Source organism: Eumetopias jubatus, unplaced genomic scaffold (genome assembly GCF_037043125.1).
Source record: "Eumetopias jubatus isolate StellerSeaLion01/CBP00866 unplaced genomic scaffold, mEumJub1_p1.0 scaffold_6, whole genome shotgun sequence".
In the NCBI taxonomy this organism is placed as follows: Eukaryota; Metazoa; Chordata; class Mammalia; order Carnivora; family Otariidae; genus Eumetopias; species Eumetopias jubatus.
In genome coordinates, this window is record NW_028274812.1 from 48,031,442 (window position 1) to 48,054,866 (window position 23,425).

General features: G+C 33.7%; 1 protein-coding gene across 3 annotated transcripts in view; it reads left to right on the forward strand.

Moving 5' to 3' along the window:
* Positions 1 to 22,887, forward strand: part of HDAC2 (histone deacetylase 2) — a 29,669-nt gene extending 6,782 nt beyond the window's left edge. Inside the window, exons 1-14 of one of the 3 annotated variants that reach the window (XM_028104211.2) lie at positions 1,709 to 1,769; positions 3,381 to 3,493; positions 4,554 to 4,671; positions 6,941 to 7,015; positions 7,650 to 7,788; positions 9,837 to 9,978; positions 13,131 to 13,223; positions 13,304 to 13,412; positions 16,582 to 16,722; positions 17,053 to 17,161; positions 17,762 to 17,892; positions 19,013 to 19,168; positions 21,829 to 21,886; positions 22,547 to 22,883. In XM_028104211.2, the coding sequence (XP_027960012.1) occupies positions 3,419 to 3,493; positions 4,554 to 4,671; positions 6,941 to 7,015; positions 7,650 to 7,788; positions 9,837 to 9,978; positions 13,131 to 13,223; positions 13,304 to 13,412; positions 16,582 to 16,722; positions 17,053 to 17,161; positions 17,762 to 17,892; positions 19,013 to 19,168; positions 21,829 to 21,886; positions 22,547 to 22,577 (1,377 nt within the window). In that variant the 5' untranslated portion in view covers positions 1,709 to 1,769; positions 3,381 to 3,418 and the 3' untranslated portion in view covers positions 22,578 to 22,883. Of the gene's footprint in view, positions 1 to 1,708; positions 1,770 to 3,380; positions 3,494 to 4,553; positions 4,672 to 6,940; positions 7,016 to 7,649; positions 7,789 to 9,836; positions 9,979 to 13,130; positions 13,224 to 13,303; positions 13,413 to 16,581; positions 16,723 to 17,052; positions 17,162 to 17,761; positions 17,893 to 19,012; positions 19,169 to 21,828; positions 21,887 to 22,546 lie in introns of those variants that run through there. The other 2 variants (XM_028104213.2, XM_028104210.2) reach the window with 2 other exon arrangements.
* The last annotated feature ends 538 nt before the right edge of the window (positions 22,888 to 23,425 follow it).

Consider the following 23,425-nt stretch of genomic DNA (forward strand, 5'->3'; position numbering starts at 1 on the left):
TTTATAGCGTGCTTATCTTTAGGGGTAAAGGTACATTTTATAATCTTAAAATTCAAAGTTATGTGAAAATGGGAAGAAAAATCTGTAACTCATTTGGAATCAAAAGCTTAATCTGAATTAATATTTATAATCTTTATTATGCTTACTGTGAATATTCACACATTTTTGCTGCAAAAAATATTAATGTTTGATTATAGAATGCTGTGCAGACCCCAGGGTATCACATAATATACAGCAGATGTAACATACTACATTTATAAAACCTGAAAAACAAAAATCTGAAATACATCCAGTCCCAAGTACTTTGGATAAGAGAGTGTAGACCTTAGTAGCCATTTCATTCTGATAGCTTCTTTTGAAGAGTGAGCAATTTCTAAAATTTTGCAGATAACTAATTCTTTATGGTAATTTCTTCACATTGACAAAGTTTGTTGTATTCAAGGAACCACCTTGCACTAATTTTTCTGGATGTTTGCTTCATTTGTAATGCATTTTTGTGTATTTTGATAAAACTCAAGATAACATTTAAAATGCCCAAGCTATGTTACTAACCATTTAAATCATGAATGGAATTTGTAGGTTCTTAAACTAAGAAAAGACATTTTATGTTTAATAAAAAGTGGATGGCTACAAAGCAACCTTGTAGAGAATTTTGAGATACGGGATTAAGCCAGAAAGTGTTGGGCAATGTTTCTTTTATAAAAATGGCACTTATCTTTGGCTTAGCTCCCCTTGTGTCATTTAGGAAGTGAACATATTTTTGATGGGACCCCTAAATTGTAGCAGAGAAACTTGTTAAAAGCTATATGTATTCATACAAAATTTGAGGACCCAATTGGTTTAAAAAAGAAGTGTTACTTTGATGAATTGGTTAGGTAGTTTCTTACGTTCATTTTCTCTAAATTAAAGATCCTAAGCACCGTATTAAAATATTTGTATTACATATATCCTTTTCTTTCCAGGCTTTCCCCTACTGTTTTTTTCTAGTGACTGAAAATGCCATTGCTTTCTGGGTAGCTACTGCTTAAGATTATCTGCATTGCTCTGCGTGTTTGAATCTAGCTCCTCTGGCTTGCTAATTGGGTTACTTTGGCAGTGTCGCCTGATTCAGCTGCATCTCACCTTTCTTGACTATAGGAACAGTAGTAATAGTACCTACATCATAGGGTTAATTGAGAAGATTAACAGATAATACATGTGAAGTGCTTAGAATAGTACCTCCTAGTGAACACTCAATAAATGTTAATTACTATACATTATATGTTTAAAAAAAAAGTAGGAAGGGAGAAATGAAGGGGGGGAATCGGTGGGGGAGACGAACCATGAGAGACTATGGACTCTGAGAAACAAACTGAGGGTTCTAGAGGGGAGGGGGGAGGGGGGATGGGTTAGCCTGGTGATGGGTATTAAAGAGGGCACATTCTGAATGGAACGCTGGGTGTTATACGCAAACAATGAATCATGGAACACTACATCAAAAACTAATGATGTATGGTGATTAACATAACATAATAAAAAAGAAAAAGACCTATCTGAGTGATACATGGGAATTGCTGATAAGTATTTGTACGTCCAGCAAAATATATGTAAATTTATTGCAAATGCATGTTAAACAGTTTCTTTCCTCAGGAAAAAAAATGTTAATTACTGCTATCGTCATTTCTTTTTTAAAAACAGGCTTGCTGAGAAATTGTAACTGTAGTCTCCCTTCTGTAGATTGACATCTTTCCTGTTGTATTATTTGTGACTTCCCACTGGATTCTCAGTAGGTCTGTAACTAGAATATTTGATCTTAAAATGTGATAGATGTTAGAGACATTTCATGTTAGTAAATCTTACACAGAGGCATTTGGAAGTTCTGTAAGGACTAGTTTCTTTATTCCAACTCTCGTGATTTCTTCTGGTAGTGGTAATAACTTAGAAATACCTCCCTTGCATTAACTTGGGTACAAGATGCCTTGTAATTCTAGTGGGCCTTCCATACCTTAAAGAATTTGAGACCAGGCTGCTTTCAAGGAACTCTGTAGTGCCAGCCATGTAGAGATGAGCTTTACAGCCGATCCTTATAAAGGTAGTTTACTTCACGCATTGCCTCTGAATTGTGATAAATGCAGAGGAATTGCACACCCCCATAGCTCTGCTTAGCTACTTGTCTGTATTGTCTTAGCCTTGTTGTTTTAAGAAAGGTGGTTTTCCCTTAAAATGACTGTGTATATATTAATTGTTTTCAGAAGAGATTTTGTGTTAGAAATGAAGAATTAAGTAAATTAGTGGTATACCAACAAAATCAAGCAGTAGTGGTATTTAGAAATAGGGAGGTTATAAAATAGGCCTGTTATGAAGTAGGAATGTTCATCTTAGACAATTATCAAATATATGAAAGAGAGAGAAACACAAGTTTTTGAGTTCTCAGTTTCTCTTAAACAAAAAAAATGTGTATTTAGGCAGGATTTTGAAAGATATTTTTTGATCCTGAAGGTGGGGAGATGGAATTCTTAATTTCTCACTTTTATATAAACCTGTGTTGAAATGATTAACTTCAAGCTGTTAAAATTAGCTTGACTGTCCTAATAAAATTTTGGAATTACTTATTTAAAGACTAGAATTGATACTAAAAGTAATTCCTAATTTAATACAGGCTGTTGCAAAAAGTGTTTGTTACATTTAAAAAAATAGTATATTTCTAGGGGTTTTCTTAATTTTACTTTATTATAAAAACACTGGGTCTTTACCTAAAAGTGTTGATTTCACAGTAGATGAAAATTTGGTTTAAGACCCTGGTAATATAAGATGTCATAGAAAGTTAGGCTGGCAGTTACAACTTCTAATCATGAAGAATGAGACAAAATATCCTTACTATCTTAAAAAATGTCATGAGTATGTCTTACCAGAGCAAAACTCTATTTAGGATCTAAGTTTCATTTACCAAAAATTTTCTCTTATAGACTGTGATGGATGTGTAGAACGTTTTAACCCCCATAATTCCAACTATAAAGAATTTCTGGGATGCCAGTAAATATTCAAGAAGCAATATTTGCTGTAAAATTTTTAAATAATAACAGTGAAACTCAGAATTTAGGCATCTGAATTTGCCTGTAAATATGGAAAATAATTATCAATTTAAGTAAGTAAAACTTTTGTGAGTATGGAGTATTTTATTAGGGCTAATCCAAAACTTTGGTAAATGGAGTTATCACCATGTAAACGTGTACACAGTATCTTGGTTTTCTAATACAGTTTGAAAGTTGAAAAATCTAAAATCATTATTTAAGGTTTTAAATCTTGTTTAGGTGGTAAGTGCCTTCTAATGATGAACATACATAAACTTAGATTGTGAAGACTTTCTTGTCTATATTCAGTTTGTCTTTTTTCTATTTTAGGTGATATTGGAAATTATTATTATGGACAGGGTCATCCCATGAAACCTCATAGAATCCGCATGACCCATAACTTGCTGCTAAATTATGGCTTATATAGAAAAATGGAAATATATGTGAGTATGCCTTTTGATAAATAGCAGTGATTTTTTTTTTTTTTTCCTTAATCTGCTTTGAAATGATTATTCCCTTTGAAGTGCATTTAGCAGATGAAAAGGCCTGGAAGAAAACAGAAAATCCTCTTTTTTTATTGTTCAGAGAAAACTGAGAGTGTGGGAGCTATGACCTCTCTTGTCCCTCTTCCTCAACCATTTCTTAAGTTTCTCATACCCTACCTTTTTACATTCCGGAGAACAACTCAGTGTAGCGTACTAAATATCATTGTTACAGTGGTGGTTGACCTGGGACTATTACAAAAGAACTATATACAAAATTCTACAAATATTTATTGGCGTATGGAACAATGTGTTAGTGGACATGCACAGTACAGCTAACATTTAGGATACAACCGCCTTAAATGTTTTTGCACTGATGGAAGTATATATAAACAAATGCAAGACACAACAATTCTTGCCTGTTTGAGGAGAAAAGAAAGACTTGAAGCAGTTAGCAAATATTGGGTGTCTATGAGTTACTTTCTTTCAAATATAAACATTTACAGAAGAGGAGTTGGATAGGTCTTCCTGGAAGCCTTTTGGGAGAAGTGTGTGAATGAAATTCAGCTCTTGGGAACAAGGCAAAGGATAGGCAAAGGAAAGGAAGAGAGATCATGAACAAAGACTTATAACTGAAAATGAGTCTCATTCTCACTGGTTATAGAACAGGTTTATGATGGAAAATGAGAGAAAGTAGAGTTTCTGAACACAGATTCAACTTTATAAGCATTGACCCATTTCCACTAAAATAAAAGGAGTAATTAACATGTAATTGGGAATTAATATATAGTTGGGGTCATACCTGTCTAATGCTTTTAAAGGAGTAGGAATTAGCTTTGGAATTGATTACTGTTTTCTAAAACACACATGTATAAATTTGGATTAGCTTTGGAATTTCTTTTGTTCTGGCAGACCTAGTTCTTTTGAGAGGACTATTAGGGGAAATTGTATACTTTGTGTTTGATGACTCTGATATAACCAGTTGTAGTTCCACAATTCTGACATTTGTTTTTCTTCACAGAGGCCCCATAAAGCCACTGCTGAAGAAATGACAAAATACCACAGTGATGAGTACATCAAATTTCTACGTTCAATAAGACCAGATAACATGTCTGAGTATAGTAAGCAGATGCAGAGATGTACGTTTCTATGTTAAAAGTATATATTACTATTGATAAGTATAAACGAGTATTCTTAGAAGCTTATCATTAGAGTTACCCAAATCTAGGTATACTGCCTGATCTAAAATACTTTTTTAAAATAATTATTGGTTTGAAAAGTCAATGTAAAAATATTAACAAAGCTACTTTATTTAAAAAAAATTTTAAAGATTTTATTTATTTGACGGAGAAGAGAGAGAGCACAAGCAGGGGAAGCAGCAGGCAGAGGAAGAAGGAGAAGCAGACTCCCTGCTGAGCAGGAAGCCTGATGCAGGGCTTGATCTCAGGGTCCTGGGATCATGACCTGAGCTGAAGGCAGACACTTAACCAACTGAGCCACCCAGGCAACCCAGAAAGCTATTTTAAATTAAAATAAATAAATAAGTAAAAACAGGGGCTCCTGGGTGGCTCAGTTGGTAAAGCGTCTGATGCCTGATTTCAGCTTAGGTCCTGATCTCAGGATCTTGAGATCAAGCCCCGAGGTAGGCTCCGCACTCAGCACAGAGTCAACTTGAGATTTTCTCTCTCCCTCTCCCCCCGCCCCAACTCTCTCTCAAATAAAGAAATAAAATCTTTAAAAAACAAAATCTAGGGGCGCCTGGGTGGCTCAGTTGTTAAGCGTCTGCCTTCGGCTCGCGTCATGATCCCGGGGTCCTGGGATCTCGCTCTGCATCGGGCTCCCTGCTCAGCGAGAAGCCTGCTTCTCTCTCTCCCACTCCCCCTGCTTGTGTTCCCTCTCTTGCTGTGTCTCTGTCAAATAAATAAAATCTTTAAAAAAAAAAAAAATCTACCTGAAGCCTATTGGTCTGCCAGACTGCCAAAGAGCTGTTTGGATGTTCCTCTACTCTTTGTTTTGGTCCCTTGTTAACTTTGGGATATTGGATATTGGTGGGGAGACCTTACTCCCCTGCTTTTTTTTTTTTTTTTTAAGTGATTATACTTTGGTTGGCCTTAGCCTGGTATCTATATTTCTTATCTTCTATTTGTGTGCTTTAGTTAATGTGGATTGTAATATATAATCTGTTTCTTCCCTTTGTTACTGAAGCTTTTGATTTTCTTCTATATAGTTTTCTCTTTTATATAGATAAAAAGTATTTTATTGTTAGCAGTTGGTTGGCTTGAAAAAGGAATGCAAAATGTCCTCATAAAATGATTGGAACAGTTTTTTTTTAAAGCTTGGTACTGAAGTTCATTCTCATCAGTGTTACTGTTCTGTAGACTTCTGTAGTCTTCAGTGATGATTTTTTAAAAAAGAACCCAATTTCAGTAAAACTAAATTAGTGTAGTTGCTAGACATAACATTTATAGAATTTTGTATACATTTCTACTATAGATTATTTCATTTACTCAATAAAATGCTATAATGTAAATAGAATATATTACCCTGTTTTTTTGATGGAGATTCAGGCTTAGATTAAAAGTTATGGGTAGATAGGGCAAATGAATTAACAGGATTGATTTAATACGTTATACTGAATTATATTAAGATTATGATTATATCTGAGCGGTAAGAAACAAATCCATTCAGTGTAGTGCTAATAAATTATGGGTATACAAAGCTATGGTAATAATTTGGGGGGTGGGAAGAGGCTGAGAATGAGTCGTGTACATAATATGTCCCTTTTATCCTGTTAGTACTAAGGAACTAAATATATTGCAATGTGTCTGTATCTGTATGTGTCGTTTCCTTGTGCTTTATATACCCCTTCCTTGTGTGTCTTGGCTGTTAATGAACCTAGTTAATTCCTACCATCCTTTAAGATTGGGTAGGCAACTAGCTGCTTTATCTTTTTAGTACTCACTAAAATACATTTCAAAGTTAATGGATGTTCTGTGCATTTAAGAAGTTTTAGAGAAAGTAAATCATAAAGTAATTAAAGTTGCTTAAATTTTTTAGAATCCTGATTAATTTATAGTATGTGAAAGGAGAAATGCCTGAAATTTAAGTGCATGTTTTAATTAAATGAAATGCCTTTTATATTTTGATGGCTATTTTTTTAGTAATAGAGCAGAGATTATTCTATAAATAATCCTGGTAAGATTTGGTGGTGGTGTTTCATATATAACATTTTTAATTACCTTGGATAAAATGATAAATTATATTTTTAAATAGCAAAGTGTAGATTTCTTCTATAATGTGTGTTCTATGATTGCATCAAATAAAAAAGTATTTGTAAGAAATAGTTTTTGAAAGAAAACCTTTCATTAATTCATAGAATGGATTCTAACTGAAATCCATCTTTCACAGTTAATGTTGGAGAGGATTGTCCAGTGTTTGATGGACTCTTTGAGTTTTGTCAGCTTTCAACTGGTGGCTCAGTTGGTAAGTGTCTTGATTCAGATCTAAAAATTGATTTAAACCTGGTGTGTAACTTTTGGGTTATTTGTTTAAAGCAAATGTTTTTAGTGGTATTGGATTTTGATAACAAAAAGTAGTCTGTATGTTTATAGTAGTACAATTGTCTTTAAAAATCCACATGTTTGGGGCACCTGACGGGCTCAGTTGGTAGAGCATGTGATGAGGTCAGGTGTCCCACATTGGGCTTAGAGCTTACTTTTAAAAAAATAATAAAAGTAGTTACCTTCTTTCTTTAAAAAATAAATAAACCCCATGCTTTATGAGCATAATGACTTGAGAAAAGAGTTATAGCTTTTCAACAAAAAGAAACAAACTTTTTGTTTCTTACTTCAGTTGTATTTTCACTTAGGAATTTCTCCCCTCTCTCTTCTAGCTACCACTTTCCATAAATACTCTTAATTAATCAGATCACATCTATAGGATAATATTTATCTAAGGAAAAACTGTTGTCAGTGTCCCAGACAATGATCCTTACCTTTTTGTAATTTTAAACTCCTTTACTTACACATGGCATACTCTTTCCTATAGGGCTTTTGTGTAGTTGTATTAATTTTTTTATTTTAAACACTTTCGAAGACTACCCTGTCTTGTCTTTTAGCTGGGGCTGTGAAGTTAAACCGACAACAAACTGATATGGCTGTTAACTGGGCTGGAGGATTACATCATGCCAAGAAATCAGAAGCATCAGGATTCTGTTACGTTAATGATATTGTACTTGCCATCCTTGAATTACTAAAGTAAGTTAATTTATGTTGATATTTTTCTTATGAAAAAGTTTTAATTAAAACAATATAAATCTATAACCTTTAAAAAAATATCAAAGAAACAGTAGCTTAAAAATAGTTCAGTGGTGAGTCTTCTATGGATTTATCACAAACGGTTGTAGAAATACAGGACATTTTCCCATTCCTTGGATTAATAAGAATGAGAAGTGCATATACATGTTTAAAACTCCCATTAAATACCCTTTTTAAAAAGACTAGAAGTAGTTTGGAGATTTAGATTTGAGTTATAGTTTCAACTAATGAAAGATGACAGGACCCTGGAAGTTTATGTTCTAACATTTTGTAAGTTTTAACTTTTGAAGGCAAAATTTGAAACCTTCTGTTAAAGGAAATTTGTCCCTTGAATGAGTCTAGCCAATTGCCTAGTTTCCACATGGAATGGCCTTTGTTCTCTACTAACGGGTATAATTATGTCTAACTTACTAAAGGAGTTAGTTTTAAGGTTATCCTTGACTGCAGTTTGAGAGAGATCTATAGAGGGACTTAGGAATTTGGAAATTTACCAGGTTTTTTTGTTTTGTTTTGTTTTTAACCATTATCAGTTGTAACATGTCTTAGCAGATTTCCACTTCAGAGTACAGTGACTTCGTTTTTTCTTGGTATCAGAAATGTTCTTGCCTGTAGTTATTCTGTGCATACTGTTTATAGAGGCTTATTTTTCCATCATTTAAAATTTGGTTTTGACTCCTCAGATAAACAACTAAACTGTTTCAGTTAACTCATTGAGAGCCAAGGAAAACCACTTGAAATTATTTGCCTTGGTTTTTAATTCACTGTTGATTTTGGTTCTTGTGTTTTCGTCTCTGAGAAGTGGTTCTTGCCCACATGCTTAGCCTTAAACACGTTTTAACTTAATTTGTCTAGACATATATCTTTAACTGGCATGATCAATCATGATTTAATTAATTGACTATTGATAAGCCACTTAAGAACCACTCAGAAACTTATTTGGCTAACAGCTTTTTTATTATTTTTGTGAAGAAAGTCTACTATGATGAGACCTTCTGCTTTTTTTTTTTTTTCCCTAACTTTGCTGAATGGTGCTTTCCTGTGAGTTGAGAATATTCTAATGAGTTTTTAGTTTGATAATGTCAGTTTATATTATTTTCTTTTAACATAGTGGTGGTATCTTTACATAATAAACACAGAAAACTCTGCCATTTAATTTAATAACAATAATCCTCAGTTCACCATGTCATAAGTGTGACATTCAAAGTTCATTACCTTTTCTCTTGTTTTGATATGGTAATAAGATGTCACAGTATGGTGATACACATGGCTCTTAAAACGCATGCAAGCTATAACTGCATCACAGCATTTTTGTAGTGCTCCAGGCAGCACGAGGAAGGGATAAGAGTAGCAGATGTGGTTTCTGTCACAACTACTCTACTTTGCAGTTGAAAGCACAAAACAAGCCATAGCTAATTTATAAACAAATAAGCATGGCCATGTTTCCGTAACACTTTATTTTTATGGACGTTGAAATTTACATTTCCCTTGTCACATATGAAATATTCTTGTTTTAATTTTACTTTTCAGTGATTTAAAAACGTAAAAACTATTCTTACCTCAAGGCTTTACAAAAAGACTCCATTGATCAGATTTGGGCTCTGCACCATAAATTGCCAACCACTGTTTTATAATATTGAAAATTTACTAGAGAGATGTTTTAAAGTAATCCTGTAAGTACTGTATAATCTTCAGTTGTTAATATATAGAAACATGTAGTATGTTTTTAAAACACGTAGAACGGGACAGATTTCACAGGAAGAGTAAATACGTTTTCTTACCTAGATTGGGGCTAAAGGGAGGACTTAAAGATCTAAGGCTCAAACTTGTGACTTTAGATGTTTGAATGGTCTCTTAGGCTGGAAATAAAGTAAGAAAGGGGATTAAACATTGTGAAATGCAAGAGTTCAAAAATAGATTTTCTGAACCTATGGTGGGTCTTCTCATCTTTTAAAACATTTTAAAAAGTTAATTGATGGCTTTGTTTTCAGGTATCATCAGAGAGTCTTATATATTGATATTGATATCCATCATGGTGATGGTGTCGAAGAAGCTTTTTATACGACAGATCGTGTGATGACTGTATCATTCCATAAATATGGGGAATACTTTCCTGGAACAGGAGACTTGAGGGTAAGACTGAATTTCTGTCTGAATAAGAATTATGATATAAATATTAGGAGAACTGATATGATGCTAATAATCATATCTAAACTAATATTGTTCTTGAGTTATTCATTTGAAATTTGTATGCAGAATTGAGTCATTTTACATGCTATAAAACATTTGCTAGAGTTCACTTTTGTTGACTGTAAGCAAAAATTTAGTGATAACTGAGAGGACTTTTTTTTTTGCTCAGCCATTTTCTTTGGTTGAATAATTATTTTTGAACATTCCTGAAGCACGAAGAAGTTTATTTGCATCTTCAAAACCTATTTGATAGTAGCCAACATTGCTGTTGATTGTAAAGATTGGTGGAAGAAAATAACTAAATCTTTTAGGTTCTTGTACTGCTCTCCTTTTATGATGAATCTTGATTTAATAGGCCTAATTTTAATCTCTTTTTCCGTAGGCTTCTGAAATTTGTAGTCTATATCATTTGGAGAGAGAATACCATAGCTTATCCTGCCTGCCTATTACATTAAGTGCATTTATTTGTTTTATATTTCTGTTATCTTCTTCCATTTAGTGCTTTTTTATTGTATGAATGTGAAAATCACTGGTCAAATCTTGTTTGTACAGAGTTCCTGAAGTTTTTTTGCTTCACTAGTTTTTCTTGAACCAGACTATGTACATGTTGAAATTTATTCAGAAATTTAAATAGCCTTTTTTAATTCAGCCTGGATTATATGGGAAATTTCTCTTATCATGGCATTCAGTATTCTAAGTTATTTTATTAAGGTTATTTTTCATATCTGTGGTATGTAGTTACAGCTACTTAGCAACCAAAAGTTTGAAGAGTGGCCTTATTTTTCAAATACGTGCGTTTTTTTATTTGACCACAAGATGGTGCTCTTTCAGTAAGAGTTGTGATGTGAAATCTTTACTTAAAAATGGACAGAAGGTCAATTGTTTAATTTATTTGAGTTTAAATTATGTGGCTTTTAAAATTGCAAATGTATATATTCAGTTCCATGACTATTAGCTCCTTCAGTGCCTTTTCCCCTTGGTCTTAACTTAAATACAGTGATTCTTAGAGTATGACCCTTAAACTAGCAGTATCAGCAGCTCCCGGGAACATACTGTCAGGCCTCCGAAACTGGTTCTGCACACTAATGTTAGAGAACCATTGCTCTAAACCGGTAGAATTCCTTGGTCTGCAGCCATTGTACTCAGTGAAAATTCAGCAAAGCCTTCCCAGTTTTAAGCTTAAAGAAAGTCTCTTTTCAATATAATCCTAGTTAATCTCAGAAATGGTGAAACTGGCCTCTGTGATCATTTCTGACAGTATTCTTATGATTGTTTGAAGTTGTTAGAAAGTATTGAGAATGGGTGTTTTTTAAAGGTTTTAGAATGACTTTCAATTTCTCTTTTACTCACTAAACTTTACACTTACTATATGAAATGTCATCATAATATTTTCCCTTTGGTTATTATAAAGGTGTCCCCAAAATTTTGTAAGGAAATCAAAGTCAGTCATACATGGAGTTATATTTAGAATTTCATGAAACTTGTGTGTATCTTCGATGTTAATTTAATAAACATTCCCTTTCTACCTACCAATTTATTCTAAATTAGAAAAGAAAGCTACTTTGAGCTTAGGTCATTGTTAAAACTGCTTGCATTTATTAGATCAGGAGTCTAAGTAGGGGAAAAAAGGGTATGCTAAAGGAGCAGTTGAGGAGTAAGATACAGGAGGGATAAAGCTTGGTGCAACAGGGGCAGCAGCTGAGGTGCCAGCTTTCGGCTAGAGTGAGACGTGCTGACAGCTTTCTGTGTTCTGAACTCTTAGTGTCAGAGTATGTTCCAGCAGTTTAGTTTTTAGTGCAGAATTTTAAGGATTCACAGTGCTTTAGTTTATCCACATCTGAATGGTTTGTATTTAGTTATATATAAACATTTAGATTTCTTCCAAGAAAAGTTGTTGGGGGAGATACGTAATTCCACTTACTTTTTCTTCCTTGGAAGTTGGGTCATGATAACTCTAATATTGAAAAATAAACTATGCTTTTTTAAAATGAATCAGAGAGATAAAGGAAGACTTGTACAAAAGCATTAGTAATCCTAAAGATTCATGTATATTGAGACATAATTTAAAAGACATAAGAATTGGGCTCCTGGGTGGCTCAGTTGTTAAGCATCTTCCTTCGGCTCAGGTCATGAACCCAGGGTCCTGGGATCGAGTCCCACATCGGGCTCCCTGCTCGGCGGGAAGCCTGCTTCTCCCTCTACCTGCCACTCCCCCTGCTTGTGTTCCCTCTCGCTGTGTCTCTGTCAAATAAATAAAATCTTAAAAAAAAAAAAAAAAAAGACATAAGAATCTGTTACCGCCAATTCTTTGGTGTTGCAGGTAAAGAACTATTTTGTAACAATTTTTGTGCTATACCATTTCTTTTAGGAATTAGATGTGTGTGTGTGCACTCAGGTACATTTTACACACATGGATCTGCGCATGCATAATATATATACAAATAGTATATGTAGTGTGTGTGTGTGTGTGTGTATTTTATAAGTGTGTATATATTGCTGAACCCAGCTCTCAGTTTCTCTTGCTTCTTTGGGAAGTACTAATACCCAGAGTGGAATTTATTTAACAAATAGAAACAAAATTTATTTCAAGCCCAATTAAAGAGTAGATTTTGGTGCTGTAGTCTGCAGTTGTCAAAACTTGAGGAAGTAGGAGCTTTTCTTTCATCATAAATAAACTTATACCAGAATGTGATCCACAAGAGCGATTCTGCATTATAGAGACAGTTGTCCTCCACGATTCTTTGGCTTAGAGTATTTATTTTCTGTAGTTTTACTCATAACATTGTCTTACATATTCTGTTCATGATTAATTTCTTGGTCTAATGTAATATTGCCTCTAATTGTTAAATTTCTTTTCTCCCCAAAATAACCATTACAGATTAATTGGAATTGGTTCTATTCAGCTTAATAAAACAATCCATTAATATTGGAATTTACACCTATTCTGTATTACTTCCTTTCTTCACCTAAAAGATGAATTCAGAATTGGATATTATTACCTAGTTTTTTAATCTTGTAAAAAAATACTTTAATAAACATGTCAAGCATTTTTACTATGAAATATTTTCTAAGAACTGTTTAATTGTGTGTTTTAGGATATTGGTGCAGGAAAAGGCAAATACTATGCCGTCAATTTTCCAATGAGAGATGGTATAGATGATGAGTCTTATGGGCAGATATTTAAGCCTGTAAGTATTATTATTTTCAAAATCAAAATGGAATTTTAAAGTAATTTTACAGATATTAACATTTGTTATCTTGCACATAGATTATCTCAAAGGTGATGGAGATGTATCAACCTAGTGCTGTGGTGCTACAGTGTGGAGCAGACTCACTATCTGGTGATAGGCTTGGTTGCTTCAATCTGACAGTCAAAGGTAAGCAATTTAATGGGTGATAGTCCCAGGAACATGTTTTTTTTTTTTTTTCTTTCCAAGAACTTCCCATAAAAATTATCATAATTTTTTGCCTACTATATTAACACGTTTTGTATTTTTCATTGGTTTTTGTCGAATGTATGTATGCATTTGGAATTAATTTTTATAACTATAATTAATGCTGTTTCAGTAAATTAGGTTGTTTTTTATTTTGTTGATACATTCATACATGAGTAGTTTTATAAAGCTTCTTGCAGTCTTAACCAAGGCAGCCATTTTCAGTGTTTTTTGGTTGCTCCTTTTGGTGTTCATCGTTCTCCAAGTACCATGCAAACTAACTTTATTTTATTTTTATTTTTATTTTTTATTTTATGTTATGTTATTTTATTTTAAAGTAATCTCTGCACCCAACATGGGGTTCGAACTCAAAACCCTAGGATCAAGAGTTGCATGTTCCTCAGGGCGCCTGGGTGGCTCAGGAGGTTGAGCATCTGATTCTTAATTTTATTTCAGGTCATGATCCCCCAGGGTCATGGGATCGAGCCCTGCATTGGGCTCTGCGCTCAGCAGGGAGTCTTCCTTGAGACTCTCTCTCTCCCTGTACTCCTCCCCCTGTTCATGTTCTCTCTCTTTCTCTAAAATAAATAAAATCTTAAAAAAAAAAAAAAAATGAGTTGCATGCTCCTTCAACTGAGCCAGCCAGGTGCCCCAAACTTTGTTACTTTCAATTTTAGCTTTGTATATTCACTTACTATCATGGAAGAAAAGGGATTTAGCTCTTTTTCACCACTTTGTCCCCAACACATGCATACACCCTTCCAGTATCTTCCTTTTTACAGTTTAAATATGGTAATTATACTAGAATTTTGGTGTGGCATTCAGTGTTTACAAAGTCATCAACATTAAAGCACTTTTTAAAGGCTTATCAAATTGTTCTTTATTGTATAACTTGTTTTTCTTGCCTGATTTTTTCATTACTTGGCTTTCTCTTTAATCATTATTAAACCACCAGTATCTAAATAGCTTCAGATGTTCAGGTGCATCAAGTATTCCATCATTTTTACTTTCTCGAAGAATAGCCTTCTGACCTCTTACTATTTGGATGAGTATCCCCTATAGACTTGGTAGAAAAAGAGCTCTTTGCTTCTCTTTTTTTTATAGGCCCTCCCTCCCCCATTGCTCTTTCCTCTGTCTTGCTCTTAATTTTTGTGTCATTTTGGTGGAGCACATTCTCAATAGCTTTCTGAGAAAAGATGTTTTGGGGGATCAAAAATTTAAATTTGATCAAGTGTAGAAATTTTAATAAGTTCTTAAAATTTGTTATATGGGGATCAGTAATGATGAATATTGTACATGATTTTGTAGTTTTCCTTTTGAATTTTCAGCTAACAAATGGATGTTCTTGGATTGAATTGCCTCATAAGATGTGAATTCTCAAATAGAACTTTTCTAAAATGACTTGGCTTAAATGGAATTAAATAACTAAATCCAGATACTAAAGTCTTTTATTTAATGTTATGATTGCTTCTGTACCAGTTAGCATTAGAATTAATGGTATAATCTGTTCTGCTTTTATTAGGTTGAAGCATACAAACTTGATTGCCCCTTTTCTTGGTAGGTCAACGGTGGTCAAATAGCAGTTTCTTATCGTTGAACTTAGTGTGTTGAAAACCATCTGTTGGCCTCAAAATGAACATGATCTTCCTAATGTACAAAATGGGTATTAACTGTCTGTTTTCATGTCCTAGCACTTTGAAAATGCTTTGATGCTTTCATACTTAAAAGTAGTAGCATTCATAATCATAAACTGCAGTGTTTTACTTTTGTAATAATCTATGTTTCAACTGTTAGAATTTCCATTGTATAAAGTATTAAGGATATTTATAATCCCAGATCTTAAACTTGATTCTGTTTTCTCCACTGCCAGCTTCGATTTAGATTTCTCAGGTCGTTTAAAGGTGGACTTCTTAGAAGTCCATCTTTTTTCTCCCTTCATTTATGTTGTTACTGTATGTTCTCTGCCATTCTTCATTTTTTATAGATTTCAGTTTTAGCCTTTAAAAAATTCTTATACTCATTTTTTGAGAAAAAGGAAAGTATTTTTGTTTAGCTGTCTTTACTCAGAAGTCTATAAAAGCTAACTTTTTGTTTGTCTTTAAAAATAGCAAAGTGGTTTTTATCTATTATAAGAAGCCCATGTTTTAGTAGCAGTAATAGAAATTAGGTTATGAATTTTATAGTGCAACAGTTGAATACTCAATGGAAATGCTCACAAATACACAATTACATGAGAAAAAAAATTTAAATCTTACCAACTCAGAAGGAATTGGAAGGAAATACTTCAAAAACTATCTTTGGATGATGGAGTTTTAAATAGTTTTTCTTTGTACTTTTTTTGATTTTTCCAAATATTCTTCAGTAAGCATGGATTTCTTCTGTAATTGAAGGTTTTTTTTTTTTTCTTTAAAGACTGATTTGTATGCCTGAATGATTGATATATTATTAATACTGGTAACTAACTTACAATTAATTATTAAAAAGTCACATTTATCCAAAGGAAATATTTCGTTTTTATATTAAGTTTACTTTCTATTCAAATTTCTACACATAGATAGTTGTTGAAGTATTTCTTATGGTAATAGATAGTAATTTTATAATCTTAGATAAGTTAAGAAAATTACCGATAGTGCTGCTACCTGAAGATAACCTACAGTTAAACTTTGTTGTATAGCTTTTCATAATTTATCTGCATATGTTTATATGGAAAAGTGTTAAAATTTAGATTGTGCATGTTGTAACCTTTTTTCCCCATGTAATGTCACATGAACATAGGATCTTCATACCACATAATGTCTTCCTATGTTAATAAAAATAAGTGTTCTGTTCATATTTTTAATCTTAATTTAGTTGTATAATTCACTTTTCTATTGGGAACACTTGTTAAAATAGCCAATTATATCTTACTGTGTTTTATATATCATTGTGTGAAAGGTATTTAAAAAATTTTAGATTAGAAATTTCTTGAAATTTTTACATATTCTTTAAATACTTAGAAAAGCCGTTTTGGTTGAATAAAACTTTTTGTTTGCATTTATTATCTTTTTAAAACTTATTTTTCAAACTTAAAATATTTAGATTTGTTGTTACCCAAATTTTTTTCTTGTCTCAGGTCATGCTAAATGTGTAGAAGTTGTAAAAACTTTCAATTTACCATTACTGATGCTCGGGGGAGGTGGATACACAATTCGTAATGTTGCTCGATGTTGGACATACGAGACTGCAGTTGCCCTTGATTGTGAGATTCCCAATGGTAGGTGTTGATATCTTTATTGGATGGAACTGTCAAGTCTTTTATTTAATGTTATGATTGCTTCTGTACCAGTTAGCATTAGAATTAATGGTATAATCTGTTCTGCTTTTATTAGGTTGAACCATACAAACTTGATTGCCCCTTTTCTTGGTCATCTACCTAGATGACAGAGGGATGATTACAGTAGATTCCAAGCCATGTAAATAGGAGAGCAGACACTTTTAAAAGTTTTCCTGGGGAATATTTCACAGCTTGGATCTGGATTTTGTGCATGGGTTTATGTGAAAACTGAGCTTTTAATATGTCACTTTATTTCATTGTTTTTAATAGAATTGCCATATAATGATTACTTTGAGTATTTTGGCCCGGACTTCAAACTGCATATTAGTCCTTCAAACATGACAAACCAGAACACTCCAGAATATATGGAAAAGATAAAGTAAGAGATCATTGAATTGATTTGATAAACATTTCATCTTTATTTTTATATAGCAGATGTTTCCTTTGTCTCATTTGAAACCTTAAGATTACTGATTTCTTTATTTTTTTCTGAGATAATATGTATGGGCTTCATAGCTCAAAAATATTTCCACTTTCTATTACTTACGGATTTTTAAGTTTCAAAGGGCACTGTAAATTGTATACATTCTTGCCTTACATGAAATTTTCCTTTTCGAAACATTTTGGAAAAGCTTTATCTCCAAGAACAAAGTGTTTAGAGAGCTATTGTAGTACACAGACCCAAGTTTGTGTCCTCTCTCTTTCTGCCACACACTAGTTTTGTGACATTTGGCAGGTTAATTTGCCTTTAGGTTATATTTTCTCATCATTGAAATGGGGGAATAAAATAGAACGTACGTTCTAAATTTTGAGGATTAGATGGGTTAATGATAGTCTGTGAAGTATCCTGCTTTTATGTTATTATTTCAACTCATAGGTTAAATCAGATAAAAGATGAAATTTTTGCTTAATGTTTCCTCTTAAATTTAAGAGGAACTTGAAATGAATTTTTTCTAATAAATTTGCATGTGTAATTTAGACAGCGTTTATTTGAAAATTTACGCATGTTACCTCATGCACCTGGCGTCCAGATGCAAGCTATTCCAGAAGATGCTGTTCATGAAGACAGCGGAGATGAAGATGGAGAAGATCCAGACAAGAGAATTTCTAGTGAGATAATGCCTTGATGTGTATTCTGTTACATTCTTCTGATTTGTTAAAGATATCACTACAGATTAAAGGTTTTAGTGGTCCAAGAACTTCACTATGGGTTATGTTTCATGAGGACACTATTATTATTGTCCGTTTTTTCCCATTTTTAATCTTACATAGATTTACCTTTTTTCTTTTTTAAGATTTTATTTAACAGAGAGAGCACAAACAAGGGGAGCGGTAGGGAGAAGGAAAAGCAGGCCCCCCGCAGAGCAGGCAGCCTGAGGCGGGGTTCAGTCCCAAGGATTGGGATCACGACTTGAGCCACCCAGGTGCCCCTAGATTTAACTTTCTTACGCCTTAAAGCCTGATTTGAGTGTCAGTGTTTTTTAGTTCATGTGACTCTCTATATAGGAGCACCCGGGTGGCTCAGTCAGTTAAGCATCTGACTCTTTGATTTTTGGCTCAGGTCATGATGTCAGTGTCAGGAGATCGAGCCCCGTGTTGGGCCCCGCAGTGGGTGTGGAGCCTGCTTGGGATTCTCTCTCCCTCTCTCTCCACCCACCCCCACATGCATGTGTGCATGCATGCTCTCAAAAAAAAAAAAAAAAAATTTTAATGTATATTTGGGAATGAATTGGAAAGTAATACCATTTATCCAAAGCAGAGTGAGTTCAGTAACATTAAACACCTGTTTGATTCTCTAGCCTCTCATTCCATTTAATATTGATTGCTAGAGTTGTAGTATAATGGTATCTGTTGTGGTGTAGACCTTCTAACATACTAGATATTAATGATATTTGTAATGTCTATCTACATCTCCTTTTAGCTCTGAAATAAATGGTCACTCCTTAGGTAAAGACATTATCCCTACCTCCTGTTAGTAAAAAATAGTTTTTCCCTCCAAATTTTTTTTGGTGAATTCCCCAAATGTTTTTCATGTTTCTTTGAATTATACTTCTTCCTAGATCAAATCTAAATTTTCAGTATTGAACAAACCATGCATTCAGTTCTAATCTTAACATCTGTTACCCTGTACTTTTAGATGTGGAAATTGGTTGGTACATTTTACATGAGTGTGTAACAATTATAAGACCTGTGACTGCCTTTGTGAACTTTTATTAAAATCTTTAATCAGTTCGAGCATCAGACAAACGGATAGCTTGTGATGAAGAATTCTCAGACTCTGAGGACGAAGGCGAAGGAGGACGTAGAAATGTGGCTGATCATAAGAAAGGAGCAAAGAAAGCTAGAATTGAGGAAGACAAGAAGGAAACAGAGGACAAAAAAGCAGGTAAGATTTATTTTTTGGTAAATGTGTTTTAATTGTAAGTTTTTAAGATGAGCTTCCCTGCAGTTTTTTATGAAATCCTGAAGTCAGTTGCACAAGTATTAAAAGGGATGGTTAATGCTAGGTAGGTGACTTTTCCGTGTGGTAAGTGGTGCTTACCTTCTGAATTTTTTATTTAAAGCTCTGTTAATGTTACTTGTCACATTTGCTCTTACAGAAAACCTTACCTTCTCTTGCTGACATAGATGTAAAATAGCAAACGTCACACTGTGATACAGATTGGGTAAGAAGACAAAGTGGTTATAGATCCATTTGTCGTCTGTGAACAGAGCTCAAATTCTAAGATAGTTTTTAACTACCTGAAGTTTATTTGATGGGAATAAGACACAAAAGAAGAGTTATCCTTAGACCAGTTTCACCATTGTGACAAAGCTGAGAGAGTAGACTTTGCTCAGAAATTGTTTGATGAAAACCTTAAAACTCTGAGGAAAGATAGGAAGGTATTTGGAAGCTGGGTTGGAGGGGGAGGTATAATACTTTGATGCCATCACTTAAAAATGCTGCTAGCTCGTCTCATGACAAAATGATACTTTAGGCAGTAATTTACTACTAGAATCTGTTACCTTTTATCTGCGTTCCCAGAGCACTTATACATACCTTGGTCATTTTATTTAACATAAATTATAATGCCTCGTTGCAGGATTTTATGTGCCTCCATGCTAGATTGAGCTCCTCGTGGCTAGGGAACACAGTATCTTGAATATCTATATTCTTAACACCTAGTGTGTTTCTTGATTGAGTGGCTACCTGATACCTGTATACAGGTAATGGTGATGAAGATGAGTTTTAGTTGGCTGTTAATTTTGAGCCTGTAGCGTGTGGAAAACTGCCAGACGATAGACAGACTTGGCCAGCATCCTTTTCCTTGTATCAGTCACATGGAAGTTTTCTCTTTTTTACTAGAGAGGTTAGGGTTCCCCAGCATATCTGACACTTCCACGTCTGTTCTTTTACTCGTGATTCACTCCACTGTAGGCTACCATTCTCTACCATTTTATAATTTTAACTTTTGAATGTATCACAGGGAAGGCTCCAGTCTGCCCTTACATACTGATTGACATCCAGGTATTCCACTTATGTCTGCGGTAAGGAGGGCTTAGCTTTAGCTGTAGGGCTTTTCTAGTATTTTTCATTTCTTTCACCATCAGTCCAATATTCTTGGCATTCTTGGAGTTTCTTCTCATTTTAAAAATCTTCAGCTTTTTTGTGCTTCCCCCCCTCCCCCAAATGGGAAAGCACCTTCACTGGGGTGCTACTTGTCTGTCATTGCTATTCTAGCTAAAAATGAGAGTACCCTTTGATCTGGCTTAATGACCTTGTAGTGGATTAATCTCTTAGTATTTAGCTCCTCAAAACTTTGGCTGCTGATAATGATAATTAAAAAAAAATTATTTTGTGGTGGCTCTTCTTTGTTTAAAATCTTTTGTCTTACACGTAAAGAAATACTACCATAGAAAACTTTTTTTTTTAAATCTGTAAATCAGAACCTAAATTTGGGGCCATTTCTTTTTTCTTCCTCCCTTTCCCAGTTCTGTTTTGGCACTTTGAATTACTAAGTTTACATATCCAAAATTAAGCCAGAAGTTGAAAAAAAATCATAGTATCCTTATTGTCACACACATTTTTTGTATTGTAAGTGAGATCAGTCCCTTGAAATGTCTATGTAGAATGCTTAATAACAGTGTTTATAATCAGATACCTTTATTGTCAGGTCATGGCTTCACAACTTCAGTTCATATGTTTCTTTAAAGAAATTCAGCACATTTGGGCTAATTTGTTTTAGTAATCTTGAGTTTGTAGTGTTAATGTTACTATTTTATTGATTTTTATTAGAATGGTAAAATTTTAAGACTTACACAGTGTGGGTTAAAAGTGAGTGGTATAAGCAGTAGGATTTAGTCTCTACTGTGCCCCTGGGCTTATCTTAATGTAATTCTCCTGTCTTCTCACAATACTTCAGTCCCAGTGGTCTTTCGGTTTTTCCTTCTAAACTGTTAGCTCTGTCTTGCCTGGGGCGCCTGGATGGCTCAGTCTTGGTTAACCGTCTGTCTCTGGCTTAGGTCGTGATCCCAGGATGCTGGGATCGAGTCCTGCATCGGGCTCCCTGCTCTGCTGGGAGCCTGCTTCTCCCTCTGCCTCCCTCTCTCTCTGTCTCTCATGAATAAATAAATAAAATCTTTAAAAAAAAATTCTGTCTTGCCTCAAAGCTCCTTTTAAGTTTTCCTTCTGTTCAGGATACTTCATCCCTTTTCCTACCCAAAAGCTGTTCATTCTTGGGACTCCTCTCAAATGTCGCTTCGCTGTGGTAGCCTTCCCCAACCTCCCTCAGTGCTGTGCTCATGTGTGTAGGCTGAACTTCTCCACAGCACATATCCCAGCTGTAATATTGTAGTATAAGGGAAACAAAACTTCAGAAGGGCAGGACCTCTGTTGTTACATTGCCCCCTTGAACGTCTGTCATATTTAGCAAAGCTTCTATAGTTACTGAATTCATGAATAGTAATATTGTATATGACAGCTTTTTATATTTTAAGTATATTTTAAAATGTATATATTTTGTATTTTAAAATAGGCTTTAATCTCTTCCCAATTTTTGTTTTTAGATGTTAAGGAAGAAGATAAATCCAAGGACAGTAGTGGTGAAAAAACAGATACCAAAGGGTAAATTATATTCTTTATCTAGTAATTTTTATATACTATAAAAATAATAAATACATTTACTTTGGGTGTGTATGTGTGTATTCTTTTGAGAAGTGCTGGACTGAACTTGCTTGAGAGCATCAGTAAGTTGTATGAGGTGCTCTAAATTTTAGTCCATATTGGTGCATAAGGGAATATATGCCATCTTAACCATCAGTTTATGTGTTGGCTGTTCATCTGTTACTTATGTAGCTTGCCTTAAAAAATGATAAAGACTTGAACTAATACTGTATAACTGAACATAAATCAGTTTGAACTCTTGTATGTAATGTATCTGAGACCTTTTGCTTTTAACTTTATGTGATCTTTTCATGGTTCTCTTAATTTCTATATATGTGAATTTTTTTAGTGTTAGGAGATGGATAAATTTAAACAGTGGGCTAGCATAACGCAATTCATGATGCAGTTCTGTTGAGCAAAATCATTATTGAAGTTTTTATCTCAACATATAAATACTTGACCACATACAATTTTGTGCTAGCATTTATAGGATAACTTGGAATAGATTGTAAAATCACTGGAAAGAGTAAGGGAGTTAGTACTCCAAAAACAAGGCATTATCGTGTGTTTCTGGGCATGACCCTACAGGACCTTAATATTTTATGTTGCCTCTTTTAACAGAGCCAAATCAGAACAGCTCAGCAACCCTTGAATTTGAATGTCTCACCAATTTCAGAAACCATAAAAGAGAGAAAATATTGGGAAGAAAAATTTTTTCTTTTTGAAGACTTCTGGCTTCATTTTATACTACTTTGGCATGGACTGTATTTATTTTCAAAATGGCTTTTTTTGTTTTTGTTTTTCTTGGCAAGTTTTATTGTGAGTTTTCTAATTATGAAGCAAAATTTCTTTTCTCCACCATGCTTTATGTGATAGTATTTAAAATTGATGTGAGTTATTATGTCAAAAACTGATCTATTAAAGAAGTAATTGGCCTTTCTGAGCTGATTTTTCCATCTTTTGTAATTATCTTTATTAAAAAATTGTACTTGGATTGTCTTTTGTCTGTTTATTACGACATTAAATCCTTTTTCGAGGGCTAATAACATGACTTTCTGTACAATTAGAATATACTAGGAGTGAAAGATAACTGATTACAACTTCAAGGACATCATTTACTGTTCAGGAAAGAGTATTTTACAGTACTTATTTCTTAATGCAATTGCAGTTCTACGATCTTGTTTTTTATAGTTTGGCCAGTCACTACCCGTAAAGATTGGCATCTCGTTATAATAATTTATCTCTACATTAATAATATAAGCTGTGCAATTGAAATACAGGAATTATATTTGAGCTGAACCAAAGATTCCCAAAAATTGGAAATGAAAATTCTGAATTGAAAGAAGAAATCATAGTCTGAGAAGGAAACTGTCTTCCATACTGAGCAATATGTGACTTTGTTGCTAACCCCACCATGTACCAAGTAGAAAAGGAATCATGTGGTTGTGTTTGATCAGAATTTTCCTATATTCATATTAAGTCTGTCTAAAATAAAACCTA